Source organism: Scyliorhinus canicula, chromosome 18, assembly GCF_902713615.1.
Source record: "Scyliorhinus canicula chromosome 18, sScyCan1.1, whole genome shotgun sequence".
In the NCBI taxonomy this organism is placed as follows: domain Eukaryota; kingdom Metazoa; phylum Chordata; class Chondrichthyes; order Carcharhiniformes; family Scyliorhinidae; genus Scyliorhinus; species Scyliorhinus canicula.
The window spans coordinates 5,091,694-5,111,930 of record NC_052163.1 but is presented as its reverse complement, the minus strand read 5'-3'; the positions used below and the strand labels follow the sequence as shown (position 1 = coordinate 5,111,930).

At 50.6% G+C, this 20,237-nt stretch overlaps 1 protein-coding gene across 5 annotated transcripts in view; it reads left to right on the top strand.

The window, feature by feature from the left end:
• The window catches only part of stxbp4 (syntaxin binding protein 4), a 260,949-nt gene that overhangs the window by 59,417 nt on the left and 181,295 nt on the right, over window positions 1–20,237 (top strand). For all 5 annotated transcript variants that reach the window (XM_038777465.1, XM_038777464.1, XM_038777467.1 and 2 more), the window contains 2 exons: window positions 17,638–17,723; window positions 18,849–18,978. In XM_038777465.1, the coding sequence (XP_038633393.1) occupies window positions 17,638–17,723; window positions 18,849–18,978 (216 nt within the window). The remainder of the gene's footprint in view (window positions 1–17,637; window positions 17,724–18,848; window positions 18,979–20,237) is intronic.

Sequence of the window (20,237 nt, the reverse complement as noted above, 5' to 3'; positions counted from 1 at the left end):
AGCTGTAAATTCTATGGAATTGTGTTTAACAAACAGTAAAGCTGCAGTGAACCAGATCCAATTCTGCAATACACCTGTGGTCCTCCCTTTGGTACTGTTCCTGTTATTCCTTCACTGTTTGAACCCTGTTTATCAGTGCTCCCCACTGCTACTTTCATCAAATCAACATTGTGTTGTTGCTGCCGGCAAGCCTCTCGTGTCACCCCACTCTCTGCCCCATGATTGGCAGGGTCTGGTGCTGCCTTTTCACAGTTCGAGTATCGCCCAGGCATACAAATTGTGAATGCGGACGGGCTGAGCAGACTCCCCTTACGCACACACCCACATCCCCACCAAGAGCTGACAAAGTCGTTTTGAAACTTAACTTTTTAAAAATACACTCAGAGTACCCAATTCATTTTTTTCCAATTAAGGGGCAATTTAGCATGGCCAATCCACCTGCCCTGCACATCTTTGGGTTGTGGGGGTGAAACCCACGCAAACACGGGGAGAATGTGCAAACTCCACACGGACAGTGACCCAGACCCAGGATCGAACCTGGGACCTCGGCGCCGTAAGGCAGTAGTGCTAACCACTGCGCCACCGTGCTGCTCTTCGACACAACTTTATGGACATCTTGCTGGTCACCGCTGCCTATTTACACAACTGGACACAAAAGGGCTCAGTATTGGCGAAGGTACGTCACATCGTCTTACACAGGGACCAGCAAGGGACGCAGCTCCAAGAACTACCAGCCTTTGACACCAAGATTCAGGAGGTCAGTGTGGAAGACAACATCCTCCTGTGAGGGGGCTCACATTGTGGTCCCAAGCCAGGGCAGCCGGGGCATAGAACATAGAACAGTACAGCACAGAACAGGCCCCTCGGCCATCGATGTTGTGCCGAGCAATGATCACCCTACTCAAACCCACGTATCCACCCTGTACCCGTAACCCAACAACGCCCCCCCTAACCTTACTTTTTTAGGACACTACGGGCAATTTAGCATGGCCAATCCACCTAACCCGCACATCTTTGGACTGTGGGAGGAAACCGGAGCACCCGGAGGAAACCCACGCACACACGGGGAGGACGTGCAGACTCCGCACAGACAGTGACCCAGCCGGGAATCGAACCTGGGACCCTGGAGCTGTGAAGCATTTATGCTAACCACCATGCTACCATGCTGCCCTCCAGGGCATCTCCAGGATCTACAGAACGGACACCCAGAGGTGTTGAAAATGAAGATGCTGGCCAGGAGCTATGTGTGGTGGCCAGGCCTGGATGGCACGATTTAACATGTATCACATGGCAGGAGCAGCAGAAGCTCACTCCAGCTGCCGCGCTGAATCCATGGAAATGGCCAGTCGGGTCTTGGGTCCGCCTGCACGCTGATTTTGCCAGACCTTTCCAAGGGTCAATGTTGTTACTCGGGATGGACGCCCATTCCAAGTGGCTGGAAGTTTTTGGATGTTGTGCACCACATCGAAGGCTGTGGGTGAGAAGCTACGGCTCTCTTCAGCACCCCACGGCATTCCAGAGGCGCTGGTCACAGACAATGGCACCCACTTCACCAGTGACCGGTTTGAACACTTTGTGAAGGCAAATGGGGCATGTCAAATCCGCAAGGCCCCGTAACACTCTTCGTCGAACAGGCTGGCGAGCGGGCGATGCAGACCTTCGAGAGAGGGATGAAGAAACAGACTGCGGGGTCCAGGCAGATGTGATTAGCGTGATTTCAATTTAGCTCCTGGACCATTCCGCACGCCATGACCGGTGTAGCACCAGCGGAACTGTTGGTGGGCCGGAGGCTCAGAGCCCAGCTCAGCCTCACGCTTCCCGATATTGGCGGGAGAGTGCAGCATGGTCAGGACCTGCAGAGGTGGGGTCCAGGTGGGCTGACCCGGACCAGGAATTTCCAACCAGGGGACACGAAGTACGTCCAAAACAGCATCTACCCTGTCAAGCCCTGAGAATCCAAAATGTCTCAATAACGACGCCTCTCATTCTTCTAAACTCCACTGAGTACAGACCCAACCTCCTCAACCTCTCCTCATTAGAAAACCCCTCCATAACCGGGATCAACCTCGTCAACCTTCTCTGGACAGCCTCCAATGTCAGCATATCTTTCCTCAGATAGGGGGAATAAAACTGTTCCCAGTATTTCGGATGAAGTCAAACTAGTGCTTTATATAGTTTTTGCAAGACTTTCCAGTTTTGTACTCCATTCCCTTTGAAATAAAAGCTAACATTCTGTTTACCTTCCCTATTACCTGCTGAACGTGCATGCCAGCTTTTTGTGATTTATGCACGAGGACCCCCAGATCCCTCTGAGCTGCAGCTTTCTGCAATTGCTCTCCATTTAAATAACATTCAGCTCCTTTATTCTCCCTACCAAAGTGCAGAACTTCACACTTTCCCACATTATGTTCCATCTGCCACGTTTTTGCCCACTCAAACTATCTATATCCCTCGTGTATCATCCTCACCACTTCCTTCCCAGAGAGACGGTGGCGCAGTGGGAGACGAGTGTAATTATCCGGGGACCCAGAATCCCACCAAGGCAGATGGTGGATTTTAAACTCAATACAAAATATCTGGAATTAAAAATCTAATTATGACCATGAAACCATTGTTGATTGTCGTCTGGTTCATGAATGACCTTCAGTGAAGGAAATCCACCGTCCTTACCCGGCCTGGCCGACATGTGACTCCAGACCCACAGCGATTTGCTTGATTCTTAAATGCCCTCTGAAATGACACGGCAAGCCATCCAGTTGAATTCAACCATTAAGAAAACGCAAAGGAATGAATCTGGACAAACCACCCGGCTTCGACCCAGGCGCTGGAAACAACAACGGCAAACCCAGCCCTGCCGACCCTGCAAAGTCCTCCTCGCTCACATCTGGGGGCTTGTGCCAAAGTTGGGAGAGCTGTCCCACAGACTGGTCAAGCAACAGTCTGACATAGTCACACTCACATGGACGGCACGGTGACTCAGTGATTAGCACTGCTGCCTCACGGCGCTGAGGTTTGGTTTTGGCCCCGGGTCACTGTCCGTGTGGAATTTGCACATTCTCCCCATGTCTGCGTAGGTCTCAAACTACAACACAGGACTACTTGTGTGCCAGACAGCACAAGCAGCAACTAATAGACAGAGCTAAGCAATTCCACAACTAATGCATCAGATCTAAGCTCTGCAGTTCTGCCACATCCAGCCGTGAATGGTGGGGGACAATTAAACAACTCACTGGAGGAGGAGGCTCCATAAATATCCCCATTCTCAATGATGGAGGAGCCCAGCACATCTGTGGGAAAGACAAGGCTGAATCATTCGCAACAATCTTCAGCCTGAAGTGCTATGGATGAGGGATGATCCATCTCGGTCTCCTCCGGAGGTCCCCAGCATCACAGATGTCAGTCTTCAGCCAATACGATTCACTCCAAGTGGTATCAGGAAATGGCTGAAAGCACTGGATATTGCAAAGGCTCTGGGCCCTGACAATGTTCCAGTAATAGTATTGAAGACCTGTGCTCCAGAACTTGCCCCACCCCTAGCCAAGCTGTTCCAGTACAGCTACAACACTGGCATCTACCCAGCAATGTGGAAAATTGCCCAGGTGAGTCCTGTACACAATAAACAGGACAAATCCAACCCAGCCAATTACCACCCGTCAGTCTACTCTCCATCATCAGCAAAGTGATGGAAGGAGTCATGGACAGGGCTATCAAGCAGCCTTACTCAACAATAACCTGCTCATGGACACTCAATTTGGGTTCCGCCAGGGTCACTCAGCTCCTGACCTCATTACAGCCTTGGTTCAAACATGGACAAAAGAGCTGAATGCCCTTGACTTCAACGCAGTCGAGTATGGCATCAAGGAGCGCTAGCTAAACTGGAGTCAATGGGAATCAGGGGGAAACTCTCCGCTGGTTGGAGTCATACCCGACACAAAGGAAGATGGTTGTGGTGGTTGAAGGTCAGTCATCTCAACTCCAGGACATCACTGCAGGAGTTTCTCAGGGTAGTGTCCTAGGCCCAACCATCTTCAGCTGCTTCATCAATGACCTCCCACCATAAGGCCAGATGTGGGAATGTTCACTGATGACTACACAATGGGTCAGCACCATTCGCCGACTCCTCAGATACTGAAGCAGTCCGTGTCGAAATCCAGCGAGACCTGAACAATATCCAGATTTGGGCTGACAAGTGGCAAGTTGCATTCGCGCCAGACAAGTGCCAGGCAATCACCAGCCCCTCCAAGAGAGGATTTAACCACCATCCCCTTGACATTCAACGGCATTACCATCGCTGAATTCCCCACAATCAACATCCTGGGGATTGCCATTGATCAGAAACTGAACTGGACCCAGCCACATTAATACTGTGAACCAGGGCCGGTCAAAGGCTAGGAATTCTATGGTGAATAACTCACCTCCTGACCCCCCCCAAAGCCTGTCCACCATCTACGAGGCACAATTCAGGAGTGTGATGGAATACTCTCCACTTGCCTGGATGAGTGATGCTCCAACAACACTCAAGAAGCTCAACACCGTCCAGGACAAAGCAGCCCCGCTTGATTGCTCCTCATCCACAAACATTCACTCCCTCCACCACCGATGCACAGTGGCAGCCGTGTGTACCGTCTACAAGATGCACTGCAGCAACTCACCAAAGTTCCTTAGTCAGCACCTTCCAAATCCACGACCACTACCATCTAGAAGGACAAGAGAGCAGATACTTGGGAACCCCACCCACCTGGGGGTTCCCCTCCCAGTCACTGACCAGGCCGACTAGAAAATATATCGCCGTTCCTTCACTATCACTGGGTCAAAATCCTGGAACTCCCTCCCTAACAGCACTGTGCGTGTACCTACACCTGAAGGACTGCAGCGGTTCGAGAAGGCAGCTCACCACCACCTTCTGAAGGGCAACTAGGGATGGGCCATAAATGCTGGCCTAACCTGCGACACCCACATCCTGTGAATGAATTTTTAAATTGTCTTGTTCTTGTGTAATCCGCAAGCTTGGCAATGGTACACCCAGCATGTGTAGCAGAGGGGGCAGTACCTGTGTCTCCATCAGCTCCTCCATTTACAGGCTATGCCTCTACGTTACCTGATAAAACACTGATCAACTTTGGCAGCGCAATTCTAATGCTTAATCAAGCCAAATATCTCGATTGGCTTATGAGAACGCTGATCCCGAATAGCTCAGCATTAACAGGGAAAGGCTGGTTTATCTCAGGCAGCGTATCGAGAAATAGGATTAAAAGGCAGTTTAAGGTCGCTGGGCCCAATGACCGGAGAGTGTCCGTATTTGCCCTCCGAGAACTCTGCACTCCTATCGATTCTGATTCCCATCGCTCCGACATTGACAACTCGGTACTGCCTTGAATTCCAAGCTCTGGAATTCTCTCCCTAACTCTGTCTACATCTCTCTTTCCTTTTGGGATGATCTTTAAAACTTGACTCGACTCAGGTTTTTGTCAGCTCTGCTGGCTGCTCTTCCTGTGGCTCAGAGTCTGTTGTGTTTAATAATGATGTGGAGATGCCGGCATTGGACTGGGCTGAGCACAGTAAGAAGTCTTACAGCACCAGGTTAAAGTCCAACAGGTTTGTTTCAAACACGAGCTTTCGAAGCACTGCTCCTTCCTGAAAATGAAAATGAAAATCGCTTATTGTCACGAGTAGGCTTCAGTGAAGTTACTGTGAAAAGCCCCTAGTCGCCACATTCCGCCGCCTGTCCGGGGAGGCTGGTACGGGAATCGAACCGTGCTGCTGGCCTGCTTGGTCTGCTTTCAAAGCCAGCGATTTAGCCCAGTGTGCTAAACATATTCCCTTCCAGTCGGGAAACACTTCAGCAGTCAAGGGCATTCAGCCTCTGATCTCCGGTAAGCGTTCTCCAAGGCGGCCTTCAGGACACGCGACAACGCAGAATTGCTGAGCAAAAACTTATAGCTAAGTTCCGCACGCATGAGTGCGGCCTCAACCGGGACCTGGGATTCATGTTGCATTACAGTCACCCCCCCAACATCTGGCCTGGACTTGCAAAATCCTACCAACTGTCCTGGCTTGAGACATTTCACACCTCTTAACCTGGGGTTACCCCTATCTCTGGATCTGTAATGATTTGATTACCTGCAAATGCTCGCATTCCAAGCATTTTCTGGCATCTCTGACTTTGTCTATATAAATGTTTCTGGAATATACCTCTCCATTCACCTGAGGAAGGAGCAGTGCTCCGAAAGCTCGTGTTTGAAACAAACCTGTTGGACTTTAACCTGGTGTTGTAAGACTTCTTACTGTGTTTAATAATGATCCTGTGAAAAACAGTGGCGATATTTTTACTTGGTGAAAGTTGCTATATAAATGTAGATCGTTGCTGCTGTTGAGTAGTTTGGTGCCTTTGAATTCATTCCAATTCAGTCCAATGATCATCAAATTGATTTAGGATTTAACCGCCCGTGTCATCTTTAACCAGTTCTGGTTCTGGTGGAGTGCCGGTTTGGAATAACGTGTGGCGCTGCACGTCTGTTTAATCTCCTTTACCTCTTATCAAAACCGTACCAATGATTGAGCAGGTGAAGCAGCCACAGTCGGTACAGAGCTGACTGAAGCCACGTATTGGTGTTGGAGATTGGAATTTGCTCAGCAGCTTCCATACCCGACCTGGGGCGGAATTCACCGCCCCTCCGCAGGGTCAGGGAATCGCCCGGGGCCAGCGTAAATCCAGCCCCTGCCGTGGCCGGAATTCTCCGCCACCCGGGAATCAGCGGGAGCGGGAGTCACGCCGCGCTGATCGGCGTGCCCCCCATGGCGATTCTCCGGCCCGCGATGGGCCAAAGTCCCCCCCCGCTGACAGGCCAATCCCGGCGACGTGGTTTCAACCACCTCTGGTGGCGGCGGGATTGTCGGCGCGAGCGGGCCCCCGGGGTCCGGGGGGGGGGGGCGCGGGGCGATCGGACCCCGGGGGCTTCCCCCACGGTGGCCTGGCACGCAATCGGGCCCCACCGATCGGCGGACGGGCGAGTGCCGTGGGGGCACTCTTTTTCTTCCGCCGCTGCCACGGCCTCCACCATGGCGGAGGCGGAAGAGACCCCCTCCACCGTGCATGCGCGGGGGTGACGTCAGCGGCCGCTGACGCACCGGCGCATGCGTGGACCGGCGATGGCCTTTTGGCCAGCCCTGACGGCGGGCGGCGTGGCAGAAACCACTCCAGCGCAGGCCTAGCCCCTAAAGGTGCAGAGAATTCCGCATCTTTGGGGAGGCCCGACACTGGAGTGGTTGGCGCCACTACACTATGCCGGGACCCCCCGCCCCGCCGGGTAGGGGAGAATACCGGCCCTAGTTACTGTGCTGTGGAGGAAGAAAGTGCTGGAAGCTTGTGGCAGCTCACTTGGTATCTGTGACAAGAGCAGACAAATGAATGAACTGATGAAGGGTGACATCCCAAACTGTTACTTCCGCGAGGAGAATTTTACCGGCCTCCAAAGGTCAGGAACAAGGCAGGGGGCGGGTGGGGAGCCATGGCAGAATATATCCTGACATTGGGAATGTTACCGATGGAGCGTAAGGGAGAGGACAGGCTTGAGTTACCTGCGGTTTATCTCCTGTCGGCTGCAAGGCCCTTCCTCCCTCAGCAGTGGGCGTTGATCGCGCTGGTGTCACTGAGGCTACAAGTCTGCAGGCCTATCAGCTGCTATCACCAGTCACTTTATACTCCATGCAGCATTAACTGGTGGCAGGGCTATTGACGTTCACTTCGTGGCACACACCGCCAGCGTTTGCGCGGCCCGGGAACCCAGACATCCTGCCCTCTGTTTCTCTTCTCAGGAGCTGACTAACTGTTGAATGCTTCAAGCATTTTATGTATGTTTGCCCCCACCAAACACTCCCAGGACAGGTACAGCACGGGGTTAGATACGGAGTAAAGCTCCCTCTACACTGTCCCCATCAAACACTCCCAGGACAGGTACAGCACGGGGTTAGATACAGAGTAAAGCTCCCTCTACACTGTCCCCATCAAACACTCCCAGGACAGGTACAGCACGGGGTTAGATACAGAGTAAAGCTCCCTCTACACTGTCCCCACCAAACACTCCCAGGACAGGTACAGCACGGGGTTAGATACAGAGTAAAGCTCCCTCTACACTGTCCCCATCAAACACTCCCAGGACAGGTACAGCACGGGGTTAGATACAGAGTAAAGCTCTCTCTACACTGTCCCCATCAAACACTCCCAGGACAGGTACAGCACGGGGTTAGATACAGAGTAAAGCTCCCTCTACACTGTCCCCATCAAACACTCCCAGGAGAGGTACAGCACGGGGTTAGATACAGAGTAAAGCTCCTTCTACACTGTCCCCATCAAACACTCCCAGGACAGATACAGCACGGGGTTAGATACAGAGTAAAGCTCCCTCTACACTGTCCCCATCAAACACTCCCAGGACAGGTACAGCACGGGGTTAGATACAGCATAAAGCTCCCTCTACACTGTCCCCATCAAACACTCCCAGGACAGGTACAGCACGGGGTTAGATACAGAGTAAAGCTCCCTCTACACTGTCCTCGTCAAACACTCCCAGGACAGGTACAGCACGGGGTTAGATACAGAGTAAAGCTCCCTCTACACTGTCCCCATCAAACACTCCCAGGATAGATACAGCACGGGGTTAGATACAGAGTAAAGCTCCCTCTACACTGTCCCCATCAAACACTCCCAGGACAGATACAGCACGGGGTTAGATACAGAGTAAAGCTCCCTCTACACTGTCCCCATCAAACACTCCCAGGACAGATACAGCACGGGGTTAGATACAGAGTAAAGCTCCCTCTACACTGTCCCCATCAAACACTCCCAGGACAGATACAGCACGGGGTTAGATACAGCATAAAGCTCCCTCTACACTGTCCCATCAAACACTCCCAGGACAGGTACAGCACGGGGTTAGATACAGCATAAAGCTCCCTCTACACTGTCATAGTCGGCAGGTTTTCTGTTTTGCTGATCCCTGGGAAGCTGCTGAATGTCCATGTCCAATGAGCTAGGATTGCCCCTGGGTGTGATGCCATAAGACCATAAGAAATAGGAACAGAATTAGGCCACTCGGCCCATCGAGTCTACGCCGCCATTCAATCATGGCTGATATTTTCTCATCCCCATTCTCCTGCCTTCTCCTCATAACCCCTGATCCCCTTATTAATCAAAAACCTATCTACCTCTATTATAAAGACACTCAGTGATTTGGCCTCCACAGCCTTCTGCGGCAAAGTGTTCCACAGATTCACCACCCTCTGGCTGTAGAAACTCCTCCTCATCTCTGATTTAAAGGATCGTCCCTTTAGTCTGAGGCTGTGTTCCCTGGTTCTAGTTTTTCCTACAAGTGGAAACATCCTCTCCACGTGCACTCTATCCAGGCCTCGCAGTATCCTGTAAGTTTCAATAAGATTCCCCCTCATCCTTCTAAACTCCAACGACTACAAACCCAGAGTCCTCAAATGTTCCTCATACGACAAGTTCTTAATTCCAGGCAACCTTCTTGTGAACCTCCTCTGGACCGTTTCCAAGGCCCAGCACATCCTTCCTTAGATACAGGCCCAAAATAGCTCACAATACTCCAAATGGGGTCTGACCAGAGCCTTATACAGCCTCAGAAGTACATCCCTGGTCTTGTATTCTAGCCCTCTCGACATAAATGCTAACATTACATTTGACTTTCTAACTGCCGACTGAACCTGCACGTTAAACTTTAGAGAATCGTGAACAGGGACTCCCAAGTCCCTTTGTGCTTCTGATTTCCTAAGAATTTCTCCATTTAGAAAATAGTCTATGCCTAGATTTCTCCTTCCAAAGTGCATAACCTCACACTTTTCCACATTGCATTCCATCTGCCACATCTTCGCCCACTCTCCTAGCCTGTCCAAGTCCTTCTGCAGCCCCCCCCCCCCCCTGCTTCCTCAATACTACCTGCCCCTCTACAGATCTTTGTGTCACCTGCAAACTTAGCAACAGTGCCTTCAGTTCCTTCTTCCAGATCATTAATTTCTGTGCATGTAATGGGTGAGGTATCTATTTATTGAAAATGAATAAAAATTGGTTTGGTCCATTGGAATTGTGTACAGTGGCAAGGAATGGGAGGGGGTGTGATCCATTGGGATTGTGTACAATGGGAGTGAATGGGAATGTGTTTGATCCATTGTGATTATGTACAATGGGAGTGAATGGGAAGGGTTTGATCCATTGGGATTGTGTACAGTGGCAAGGAATGGGAAGGGGTGTGATCCATCGGGATTGTGGACAATGGGAGTGAATGGGAAGGAGTTTGATCCATTGGGATTGTGTCCAATGGGAGTGAATGGGAAGGGGTTTGATCCATTGGGATTGTGTCCAGTGGGAGTGAATGGGAAGGGGTTTGATCCATTGGGATTGTGTCCAGTGGGAGTGAATGGGAAGGGGTTTGATCCATTGGGATTGTGTCCAGTGGGAGTGAATGGGAAGGGGTTTGATCCATTGGGATTGTGTATAATGGGAGTGAATGGGAAGAGGTCTGATTCATTGGGATTGTGTCCAATGGGAGTGAATGGGAAGGGGTTTGATCCATTGGGATTGTGTCCAGTGGGAGTGAATGGGAAGGGGATTGATCCATTGGGATTGTGTATAATGGGAGTGAATGGGAAGGGGTTTGATCCATTGGGATTGTGTATAATGGGAGTGAATGGGAAGAGGTCTGATCCATTGGGATTGTGTCCAATGGGAGTGAATGGGAAGGGGTTTGATCCATTGGGATTGTGTACAGTGGGAGTGAATGGGAAGGGGATTGATCCATTGGGATTGTGTCCAGTGGGAGTGAATGGGAAGGGGTTTGATCCATTGGGATTGTGTACAGTGGCAAGGAATGGGAAGGGGTGTGATCCATCGGGATTGTGGACAATGGGAGTGAATGGGAAGGCGTTTGATCCATTGGGATTGTGTCCAATGGGAGTGAATGGGAAGGGGTTTGATCCATTGGGATTGTGTCCAGTGGGAGTGAATGGGAAGGGGTTTGATCCATTGGGATTGTGTCCAGTGGGAGTGAATGGGAAGGGGTTTGATCCGTTGGGATTGTGTATAATGGGAGTGAATGGGAAGAGGTCTGATCCATTGGGATTGTGTCCAATGGGAGTGAATGGGAAGGGGTTTGATCCATTGGGATTGTGTCCAGTGGGAGTGAATGGGAAGGGGATTGATCCATTGGGATTGTGTATAATGGGAGTGAACGGGAAGGGGTTTGATCCATTGGGATTGTGTATAATGGGAGTGAATGGGAAGAGGTCTGATCCATTGGGATTGTGTCCAATGGGAGTGAATGGGAAGGGGTTTGATCCATTGGGATTGTGTCCAGTGGGAGTGAATGGGAAGGGTATTGATCCATTGGGATTGTGTCCAGTGGGAGTGAATGGGAAGGGGTTTGATCCATTGGGATTGTGTCCAGTGAGAGTGAATGGGAAGGGGTTTGATCCATTGGGATTGTGTCCAGTGGGAGTGAATGGGAAGGGTATTGATCCATTGGGATTGTGTATAATGGGAGTGAATGGGAAGGGGTTTGATCCATTGGGATTGTGTCCAATGGGAGTGAATGGGAAGGGGTCTGATCCATTGGGATTGTGTCCAGTGGGAGTGAATGGGAAGGGGTCTGATCCTTTGGGATTGTGTCCAGTGGGAGTGAATGGGAAGGGGTTTGATCCATTGGGATTGTGTCCAGTGGGAGTGAATGGGAAGGGGTCTGAAACATTGTACATTAGGTAATTGGTCTATCCGAACCTGTGCTTTATATCTGCCAGGCCAGTGATCACAATAACCTGTTAGTTGGAGAAGATGTGACCTTTACCTTACAGCATTTTACTTTCCTCATTGTTTTTGTGCTGTGGGATTATTTCTAGATTTATAGGATTAAAATGGAACCAGAGAATAAAAAGCGAAGGGAAATTAAACCGATAGTTTGTGTGCTTTTATGAAATAGCTTTATAATTCTCTGCAAAGCATATTAACTGTAAACCCTCTCTGCAGTCAGTCCTGGCTAGCATAGGGCAGCACGGTGGCCTAGTGGTTAGCACAACCGGCTCACGGCGCTGAGGTCCCAGGTTCGATCCCGGCTCTGGGTCACTGTCTGTGTGGAGTTTGCACATTCTCCCCGTGTCTGCGTGGGTTTCGCCCCCATAACCCAAAGATGTGCAGAGTAGGTGGATTGGCCACACTAAATTGCCCCTTAATTGGAAAAAATAATTGGGTAATCTAAATTTAAAAAAAAAGAAAAAAAAAAAGTCCTGGCTAGCATGAGCACTCAAAAGCAATTCCCCGTGACAAGTACCTTGGTAAATAAGTGGCAACCTGCTGTCTTGTAAGACAATGGTTTGTGCTTTGGTTTTCAGCCCTGGGTTAAACATTGCGAGGTGTGGCTCAGGGGTCACACTCTGGCAAGGCCGTCTCTGCTTTTACTGTCGAGAAAGACAGTGGGTTCAGAAGGCACTGATTCAATTACCAGGCTCTAGGATCTGTGAGTTTAGGGCCTCTGAGTTGGTGCCTGTGTCCTGCCAGGAGATGCAGAGGACATGAGGTGGAAACTGTTCAACTTTTCCTCCTGCCTACTATATGTTGCCCAGGTCTCACCACTATAGAGAAGTGTGCTGAGGATGCAGGCTTGGCAAACTCACAGTTTGGTGTTCACAGTCAGGTCACTGTTGTTCCACACTCTCTTCCTCAGCTTGGTCATAACAGCTGCAGCTTTTGTGATGCTTGTGTTAATTACAGCATCAAGTGACAGATTGTTGGTAATTGTGGCGTCTAGATATGTGATAGATATCAACAACCTCCAGCCTCACAATGTTAATCCTGATAGATGATGGCATGGCAACATCCCAGACCATGACATTTGTCTTCCGGAATGTCAAAGCAAGCCTTTTACAGACATTAGAGAGTCTATCCATTTGCCGATATTCCTCAGTATGATTTGCCAGTGTGGCATCATCAGCGGAGACCAACTCTCTGGTGAGGGCTCAGCATATTTTGTCTTGGACCTCAGGCAAGCAAGACTTTCTGTCAGTTCTGATATATAAGGAGATAGCCACTGTAGATGATGAAGGAAACAGAAAAGAGAAGAAGACACCAAAGAGTGTCGGTGCCAGAACAAAATCCTGTTTGACCTCACTGTGAATCTCAAAGGGTGCCAATGTTGCTCCGTTATCACTGATCTTACCCATCATGGTGTCATTGAAAGAGGAGATCACATGGAGCAGCATTCAGCTCTACTCCAGAGATTCTGTCAGGGTTTACTGCCTTAACCTTCAACACTCCCAAGGTATCCACAAGAGCTATTCATCTACAGTTGGGAGTTTGCTCCATGAGTGGCTGAGCATGTCCACATGTGGGTGGGATTGCACACTGCATGTCCAGGGTCCAACATCTCCCGTGGTCCTCTGAGGCTGTGAGGGGTCCAGTTTCCATATGTCGCCATGAGTAGGTACAGTTGAGATCTTGCCGATGGAGAGTCTGGGTACTGACAAGGGGAGACATACAGGTTTGGCTCTTTATTTCTGCACTATTGATAGCAGTTAGTGGGGCCACGTACTCAGCTACATTTTCAGAGCTCCCCACCCCTTCGGTACCCAAAGGCCCATCCCAAGAAAATGCACAAACTGATCAGTGCTTCCTCATTGTAAAACATTCCTGTCTGAATAATTACCTTGGTGAACCTAAACGTATCTCTTGTCCGAATGAAAGATTGTAAATATTGCGATGCGAGATGAGCAAACATGAAATTCCAGCCTCTTTATATTCCGATCCCGGACCAGATCCCAACAATGGCTCGGATACGGGACAGAAACCCCAATATTTTGTAAGACTTTGAGGAAAGGATACTTTGCTGCAGGAGTGATTTCACCCAAAGCAGGGATATGGTAAATTAAAACACACTCATTACTGACACAATATTAACATTTCTTTATTATCACACAAGAAAATAACTTACAATTACTCCTTAAACAATGCTAATCAATAGAGTGGCAATAGCCCTTAACTGCTACCTTTACTGCCACTCAAACAACAAACCATCTCGGCTCTCAATCCACTTTTAAATACAGTTAGCACTCAGGAACGTCTGCTGTATAAAGATGTCTTGAATATTCCACTGTGAGAAATTGAGATTTATGAGACCTTTTTGGGCACAGCAGCACAGTGGTTAGCACTGTTGCTTCCCACCACCTGGGACCTGGGTTAGATTCCCTGCTGGGGTCACTGTCTGTGTGGAGTCTGCACGTGTCTGCGTGGGTTTCCTCCAGGTGCTCCAATTTCCTCGCAGGAGTCCTGAAAGATGTGCTGTTAGGTGAATTGGACGTTCTGAATTCTCCCTCAGTGTACCCGAACAGGCGCCGGAATGTGGCGACTAGGGGCTTTTCACAGTAACCTCATTGCCGTGTTAATGTAAGCCTACTTATGACAATATTAAAGATGAAAAAATTAATATCTAACACATTTCTCCCCCTCCTCAGTTCTGATGAAAAGCCAAATGGACTTGAAAAGTTAACTCTGATTGTCTGTTTTCCCAGCATCCTCAGTTTTTTTTCAGATTCCAGCACTCGCAGTATTTTGCTTATTTGCACAGTCAGAGCGGTTGGGTGGGAGTGAGGAGGGGCAGTTCCCTTGGGAGAATCCCCTCTGAGCACCATGCGGCTGCCCAGCACTTGTGTTTATATTCTGCTTTATTCGTCATATCTATTTTGTATTCCGTTTTAACATTGCCATTGGGTTTTATGTTTGGTTTATCAAACTTTATTTTAAGTGTAAAATCTATCCTTCACTTTGGTGGGGTTTGTTGGGGAATGGTGGGGTTTGTTGGGGAATGGTGGGGTTTGTTGGGGAATGGTGGGGTTTGTTGGGGAATGGTGGGGTTGTTGGGGAATGGTGGGGTTTGTTGGGGAATGGTGGGGTTTGTTGGGGAATGGTGGGGTTTGTTGGGGAATGGTGGGGTTTGTTGGGGAATGGTGGGGGTTGTTGGGGAATGGTGGGGGTTGTTGGGGAATGGTGGGGTTTGTTGGGGAATGGTGGGGGTTGTTGGGGAATGGTGGGGGTTGTTGGGGAATGGTGGGGGTTGTTGGGGAATGGTGGGGTTTGTTGGGGAATGGTGGGGTTTGTTGGGGAATGGTGGGGTTTGTTGGGGAATGGTGGGGGTTGTTGGGGAACGGTGGGGGTTGTTGGGGAACGGTGGGGGTTGTTGGGGAACGGTGGGGTTTGTTGGGGAATGGTGGGGGTTGTTGGGGAATGGTGGGGTTTGTTGGGGAATGGTGCGGGTTGTTGGGGAATGGTGGGGGTTGTTGGGGAATGGTGGGGTTTGTTGGGGAATGGTGGGGGTTGTTGGGGAATGGTGGGGTTTGTTGGGGAATGGTGGGGTTTGTTGGGGAATGGTGGGGTTTGTTGGGGAATGGTGGGGTTTGTTGGGGAATGGTGGGGGTTGTTGGGGAATGGTGGGGGTTGTTGGGGAATGGTGGGGGTTGTTGGGGAATGGTGGGGGTTGTTGGGGAATGGTGGGGTTTGTTGGGGAATGGTGGGGGTTGTTGGGGAATGGTGGGGGTTGTTGGGGAATGGTGGGGTTTGTTGGGGAATGGTGGGGTTTGTTGGGGAATGGTGGGGTTTGTTCGGGAATGGTGGGGGTTGTTGGGGAACGGTGGGGCTTGTTGGGGAACGGTGGGGTTTGTTGGGGAATGGTGGGGGTGTTGGGGAATGGTGGGGGTTGTTGGGGAACGGTGGGGGTTGTTGGGGAACGGTGGGGTTTGTTGGGGAATGGTGGGGGTTGTTGGGGAATGGTGGGGTTTGTTGGGGAATGGTGCGGGTTGTTGGGGAATGGTGGGGGTTGTTGGGGAATGGTGGGGTTTGTTGGGGAATGGTGGGGTTTGTTGGGGAATGGTGGGGGTTGTTGGGGAATGGTGGGGTTTGTTGGGGAATGGTGGGGTTGTTGGGGAATGGTGGGGGTTGTTGGGGAATGGTGGGGTTTGTTGGGGAATGGTGGGGGTTGTTGGGGAACGGTGGGGTTTGTTGGGGAACGGTGGGGTTTGTTGGGGAATGGTGGGGGTTGTTGGGGAATGGTGGGGTTTGTTGGGGAATGGTGGGGTTGTTGGGGAATGGTGGGGTTTGTTGGGGAATGGTGGGGGTTGTTGGGGAATGGTGGGGGTTGTTGGGGAATGGTGGGGTTTGTTGGGGAATGGTGGGGTTTGTTGGGGAATGGTGGGGTTTGTTGGGGAATGGTGGGGTTTGTTGGGGAATGGTGGGGTTTGTTGTTTGGGAGCCGCTTGTCACGGCTTGTATGTTTGATCGTAAACTCGCTGCTAACCAGAGGTATCAGCTGAAAATGAGAAGTGGGAAGAACGTTAACTTTCTTCACCCACACACTAAACACATCGGGCGGTATTCTCCCCCCCGGCCCGGTGGGAGAATCGCCGGGGCGCCACGCTGCCCCGACCCCCGCACGTAATCCTCCCATCCCCCCCCCCCCCGAAACCTGCGCCGCGCGAACCGCGCCAGACGAATCGGAGAATTGCCGCATACGGCAAGCAGCGATTCTCCGGCCCGTATGGGCCGAGCGTAAACGGCTCAGTCCCATTGGCACCATCCACACCTGGTCGCTGCCGGCGGGTACTCGTCGCGAAGGCTTGGGGGGCGGCCTGTGGGGGGTGGGGGGGTGGGGAGTGGGGGGCTCAGTTCCCATGGGGGGCCTCCGGAGTGGCCTGGCCCGCGATCGGGACCCACCGATCGGCAGGCCGGTCTCTCTGTCGTTGGGCCTCCTGTCTTCCACCGGCAAGCCTGGATCCATCCGCCATGTTTGTGCGGGGCGGCTTGGGGGAGGACGGCCAACGCGCATGCGCTAGTCGGCGCCGGCCCAACTGCGCATGCGCGGGACCCAAGGAGCCGCGTCTTTTACGCGGCACCAGGTCTCTGACACCGCGCCGAGGCCCCGCCCCCATAAATCCCGCTACGCCCCTGCTAGCCCCACGGAGGGGGGAGAATGGGGCTCTGGGGACGGGCAGTTACACTCCCGTTGGGAGAATCCCGCCCATCACATCGTCCAACCGGACCCGCATGGCGTGGCATTCAACCAGGAAAGTCGTGGAATCAATTCCTGGTCTGAGCCAGGGTGAAGGCTGGACCTCTGCAATGGGTCTGAGCTGAGGAGGGGAAGATTCAGCCACGGTTCCTGCTCCTTATTGCTGTTCATTCAATAACTGCTGTGAACCACCCGTATGGCTGGTGTTAAAATCAGACTAGGCTGCAATGTCCTCCATGGAGGACTGACCTGATGCTGCTCACGCTCTGAGCTTGCACAAGGGTCTAATAAAAGCAGAGATTTCTGGAAATGCCCAGCAGCTGTGGAGAGAGAAACAGAGTTAACGTTTCAGGTCAATGACATTCCGTCAGAAACCCAGCTCTTTCGGCAGATACAGCAGAGCCGCCATGGGACTAGTTGAGAACGGGATGGTTAACAAGCGACCTACCCTCTCAGATTGGAACAGGGTTGGTGCTGAACAAAAATAACAGTGAGACGATCATTGGATTTCTGGGCAAGTCGGAGACAGTGAGGGGAAAGTAAGCAAATATCTTCGGCTCTAATTGTTGCCTTGTCCTTTCAGGAAGGAGTTTGGGGAACTGATGGAAATGTACGGTTCTCACAGTAACGCTGGATCTGCACGGAGTTCGCCTATCCCTCATTCTGCTGGTGAGAGTCACATTCAGTCTTAAACAGGCCTGATCAGGAAGGAGCTGGAATAGATTAGATCATCATAGATCCAAGGCCCGTTTGATTTGTCTTAAGTAGCTTAGTATGGAGGGAGCATCTGAAAGATTCAACTGACGTCCAGTGCTGCAGAGGGTGTTGAATATAGGGAGCAGTGAAGGGCAACAGGTAAATGTCTAACAGTAGAAGCAACAAAAGGTTGAGACTGTGTAGGAGGAACTACTAGTTTCTTCTAGTATACTCTAATGTTCTAGAACCTTTTTCATCTATCACACAATAGAATGTCTGTTCTAGATCAATGTAATCCGCCACACAGGATCGGATATTGTTCTAGCTGTATTTAATATTCTCCAACATGGGAGGCTATTTGAGATCAGTATTATAATGCACAGTGGAACTGGCCGTTCCAGATCAGTGTAATAATGTGCAGCAAAGCTATTCTAGAACAATATAACTATCTTTCGCATAACTTGTACAGATCAATGTGATTCGAAGTTCTAGAACAGCAAGACAGTTGCTGTCTGTTCCAGGTCTGTCAGTGCCCCTCAGCTGGTTGTTCTAGAATAAAATGGGTGATATGAATGTGACATTATCTTATCCCTTTCTATGTTTGACATAATGAAGAATGAGTGAGCAGCCCAGGGTGACTTTCCCAGTTCTTGCTTCATTCAGTCAGAACTGACAGTAACAATTGTGTTCACGTAGCAAACATCTGGAGGGTGCTGAGAATAGGGAGAGGGCTTTCTGAGCGGGACGTGGAAAGGGTCAGAGGGAGGTGAAGGAGGGGGTTGAAGGAGACTTTGAAGATAGGAGGGAAAGGGGAGAGGGTTGAGGGAGAGAGATTCAGAGTGTGGGACGTGATGGCTGGAATTTTACTGCTGATGGCGCCTGAGGAAGCTGATCCAGGACAGAGTCAGAGGAGGGGGTGTGTGCGGGTTGGGATTTAGGGGTTTGCAGGCAGAGCATGAAATGAGATTGTGAGAGAGATTTACAAACCAAGGCAACGAGTGGTGAGGCTACAGTGAGGCACAGAACACTTTACAAAACTTCAAACATAAACCTTCAAAGCAGAAAACCTTTAAATGATATCCTCACTGTCGTACTCAGGTAAACATCTGGAGAGCACTTCATCCACATCTTCGACCAGCTCTCTGAGTCCACAGCTCTTAAACCCAAAGGATATTGTCGCTAACAACAGCGGAGCTGTCACGACCACCTCTCCAGCAACAACTACAAGGTAATCATCTCCTCGGCACTGAGCGGGCTCTGAGTGTACCGCCAGACAGAAAGGTGGGTTGAAGTGTGTCTACTTCAATGCAAGGAGCATCCGGAATAAGGTAGGTGAACTTGGAGCGTGGAGTGGTACTTGGGACTACGATGTTGTGGCCATTACGGAGACATGGTTAGATCATAGATCATAGAATTTACAGTGCAGAAGGAGGCCATTCGGCCCATCGAGTCTGCACCGGCTCTTGGAAAGAGCACCCTACCCAAGGTCAACACCTCCACCCTATCCCCATAACCCAGTAACTCCACCCAACACTAAGGGCAATTCTGGACACTAAGGGCAATTTATCATGGCCAATCCACCTAACCTGCACATCTTTGGACTGTGGGAGGAAACCGGAGCACCCGGAGGAAACCCACGCACACACGGGGAGGATGTGCAGACTCCGCACAGACAGTGATCCAAGCCGGAATCAAACTTGGGACCCTGGAGCTGTGAAGCCACAGTGCTAACCACAATGCTACCGTGCTGCCCTTAGAACAGGGACAGGAATTGTTTTTGGAAGTTCCGGGGTATAGATGTTTCAGTAAGAGTAGGGAAGGTGGTAAAAGAGGTGGAGGAGTAGCATTGTTAATCAAGGATAGTTTAACGGCTGCAAAAAGGCAGTTCGAGGGGGATCTGCCTACTGAGGTAATATGGGCTGAAGTTAGAAATAGGAAAGGAACGGTCACATTGTTAGGAGTTTTCTATAGGCCCCCAAATAGTAATAGAGATGTGGAGGAAGAAATTGCAAAACAGATTATGGATAGGTGTGGAGGTCTCAGGGTAGTTGTCATGGGTGACTTTAACTTTCCAAATATTCATTGGAACATCTATAGGTCAAACAGTTCGGATGGGGCAGTTTTTGTACAGTGTGTGCAGGAGGGTTTCCTGACACAATATGTGGATAGGCCGACAAAAGGGGGGTCACATTGGATTTGGTATTGGGTAATGAACCGGGCCAAGTGTTAGATTTGTTTGTGGGCGAGCACTTTGGAGATAGTGACCACAATTCGGTGTCTTTCACTATTGCAATGGAGAGGGAGAGGGCCATACGGCAGGGCAAGATTTATAATTGGGGGGAGGGGTAATTATGATGCGATTAGGCAAGAATTAGGGAGCATAAGATGGGAACAGAAACTGTCAGGGAAAGGCACAAATGAAAAGTGGAGCTTGTTCAAGGAACAAATACTGCGTGTCCTTGATAGGTATGTCCCTGTCAGGCAGGG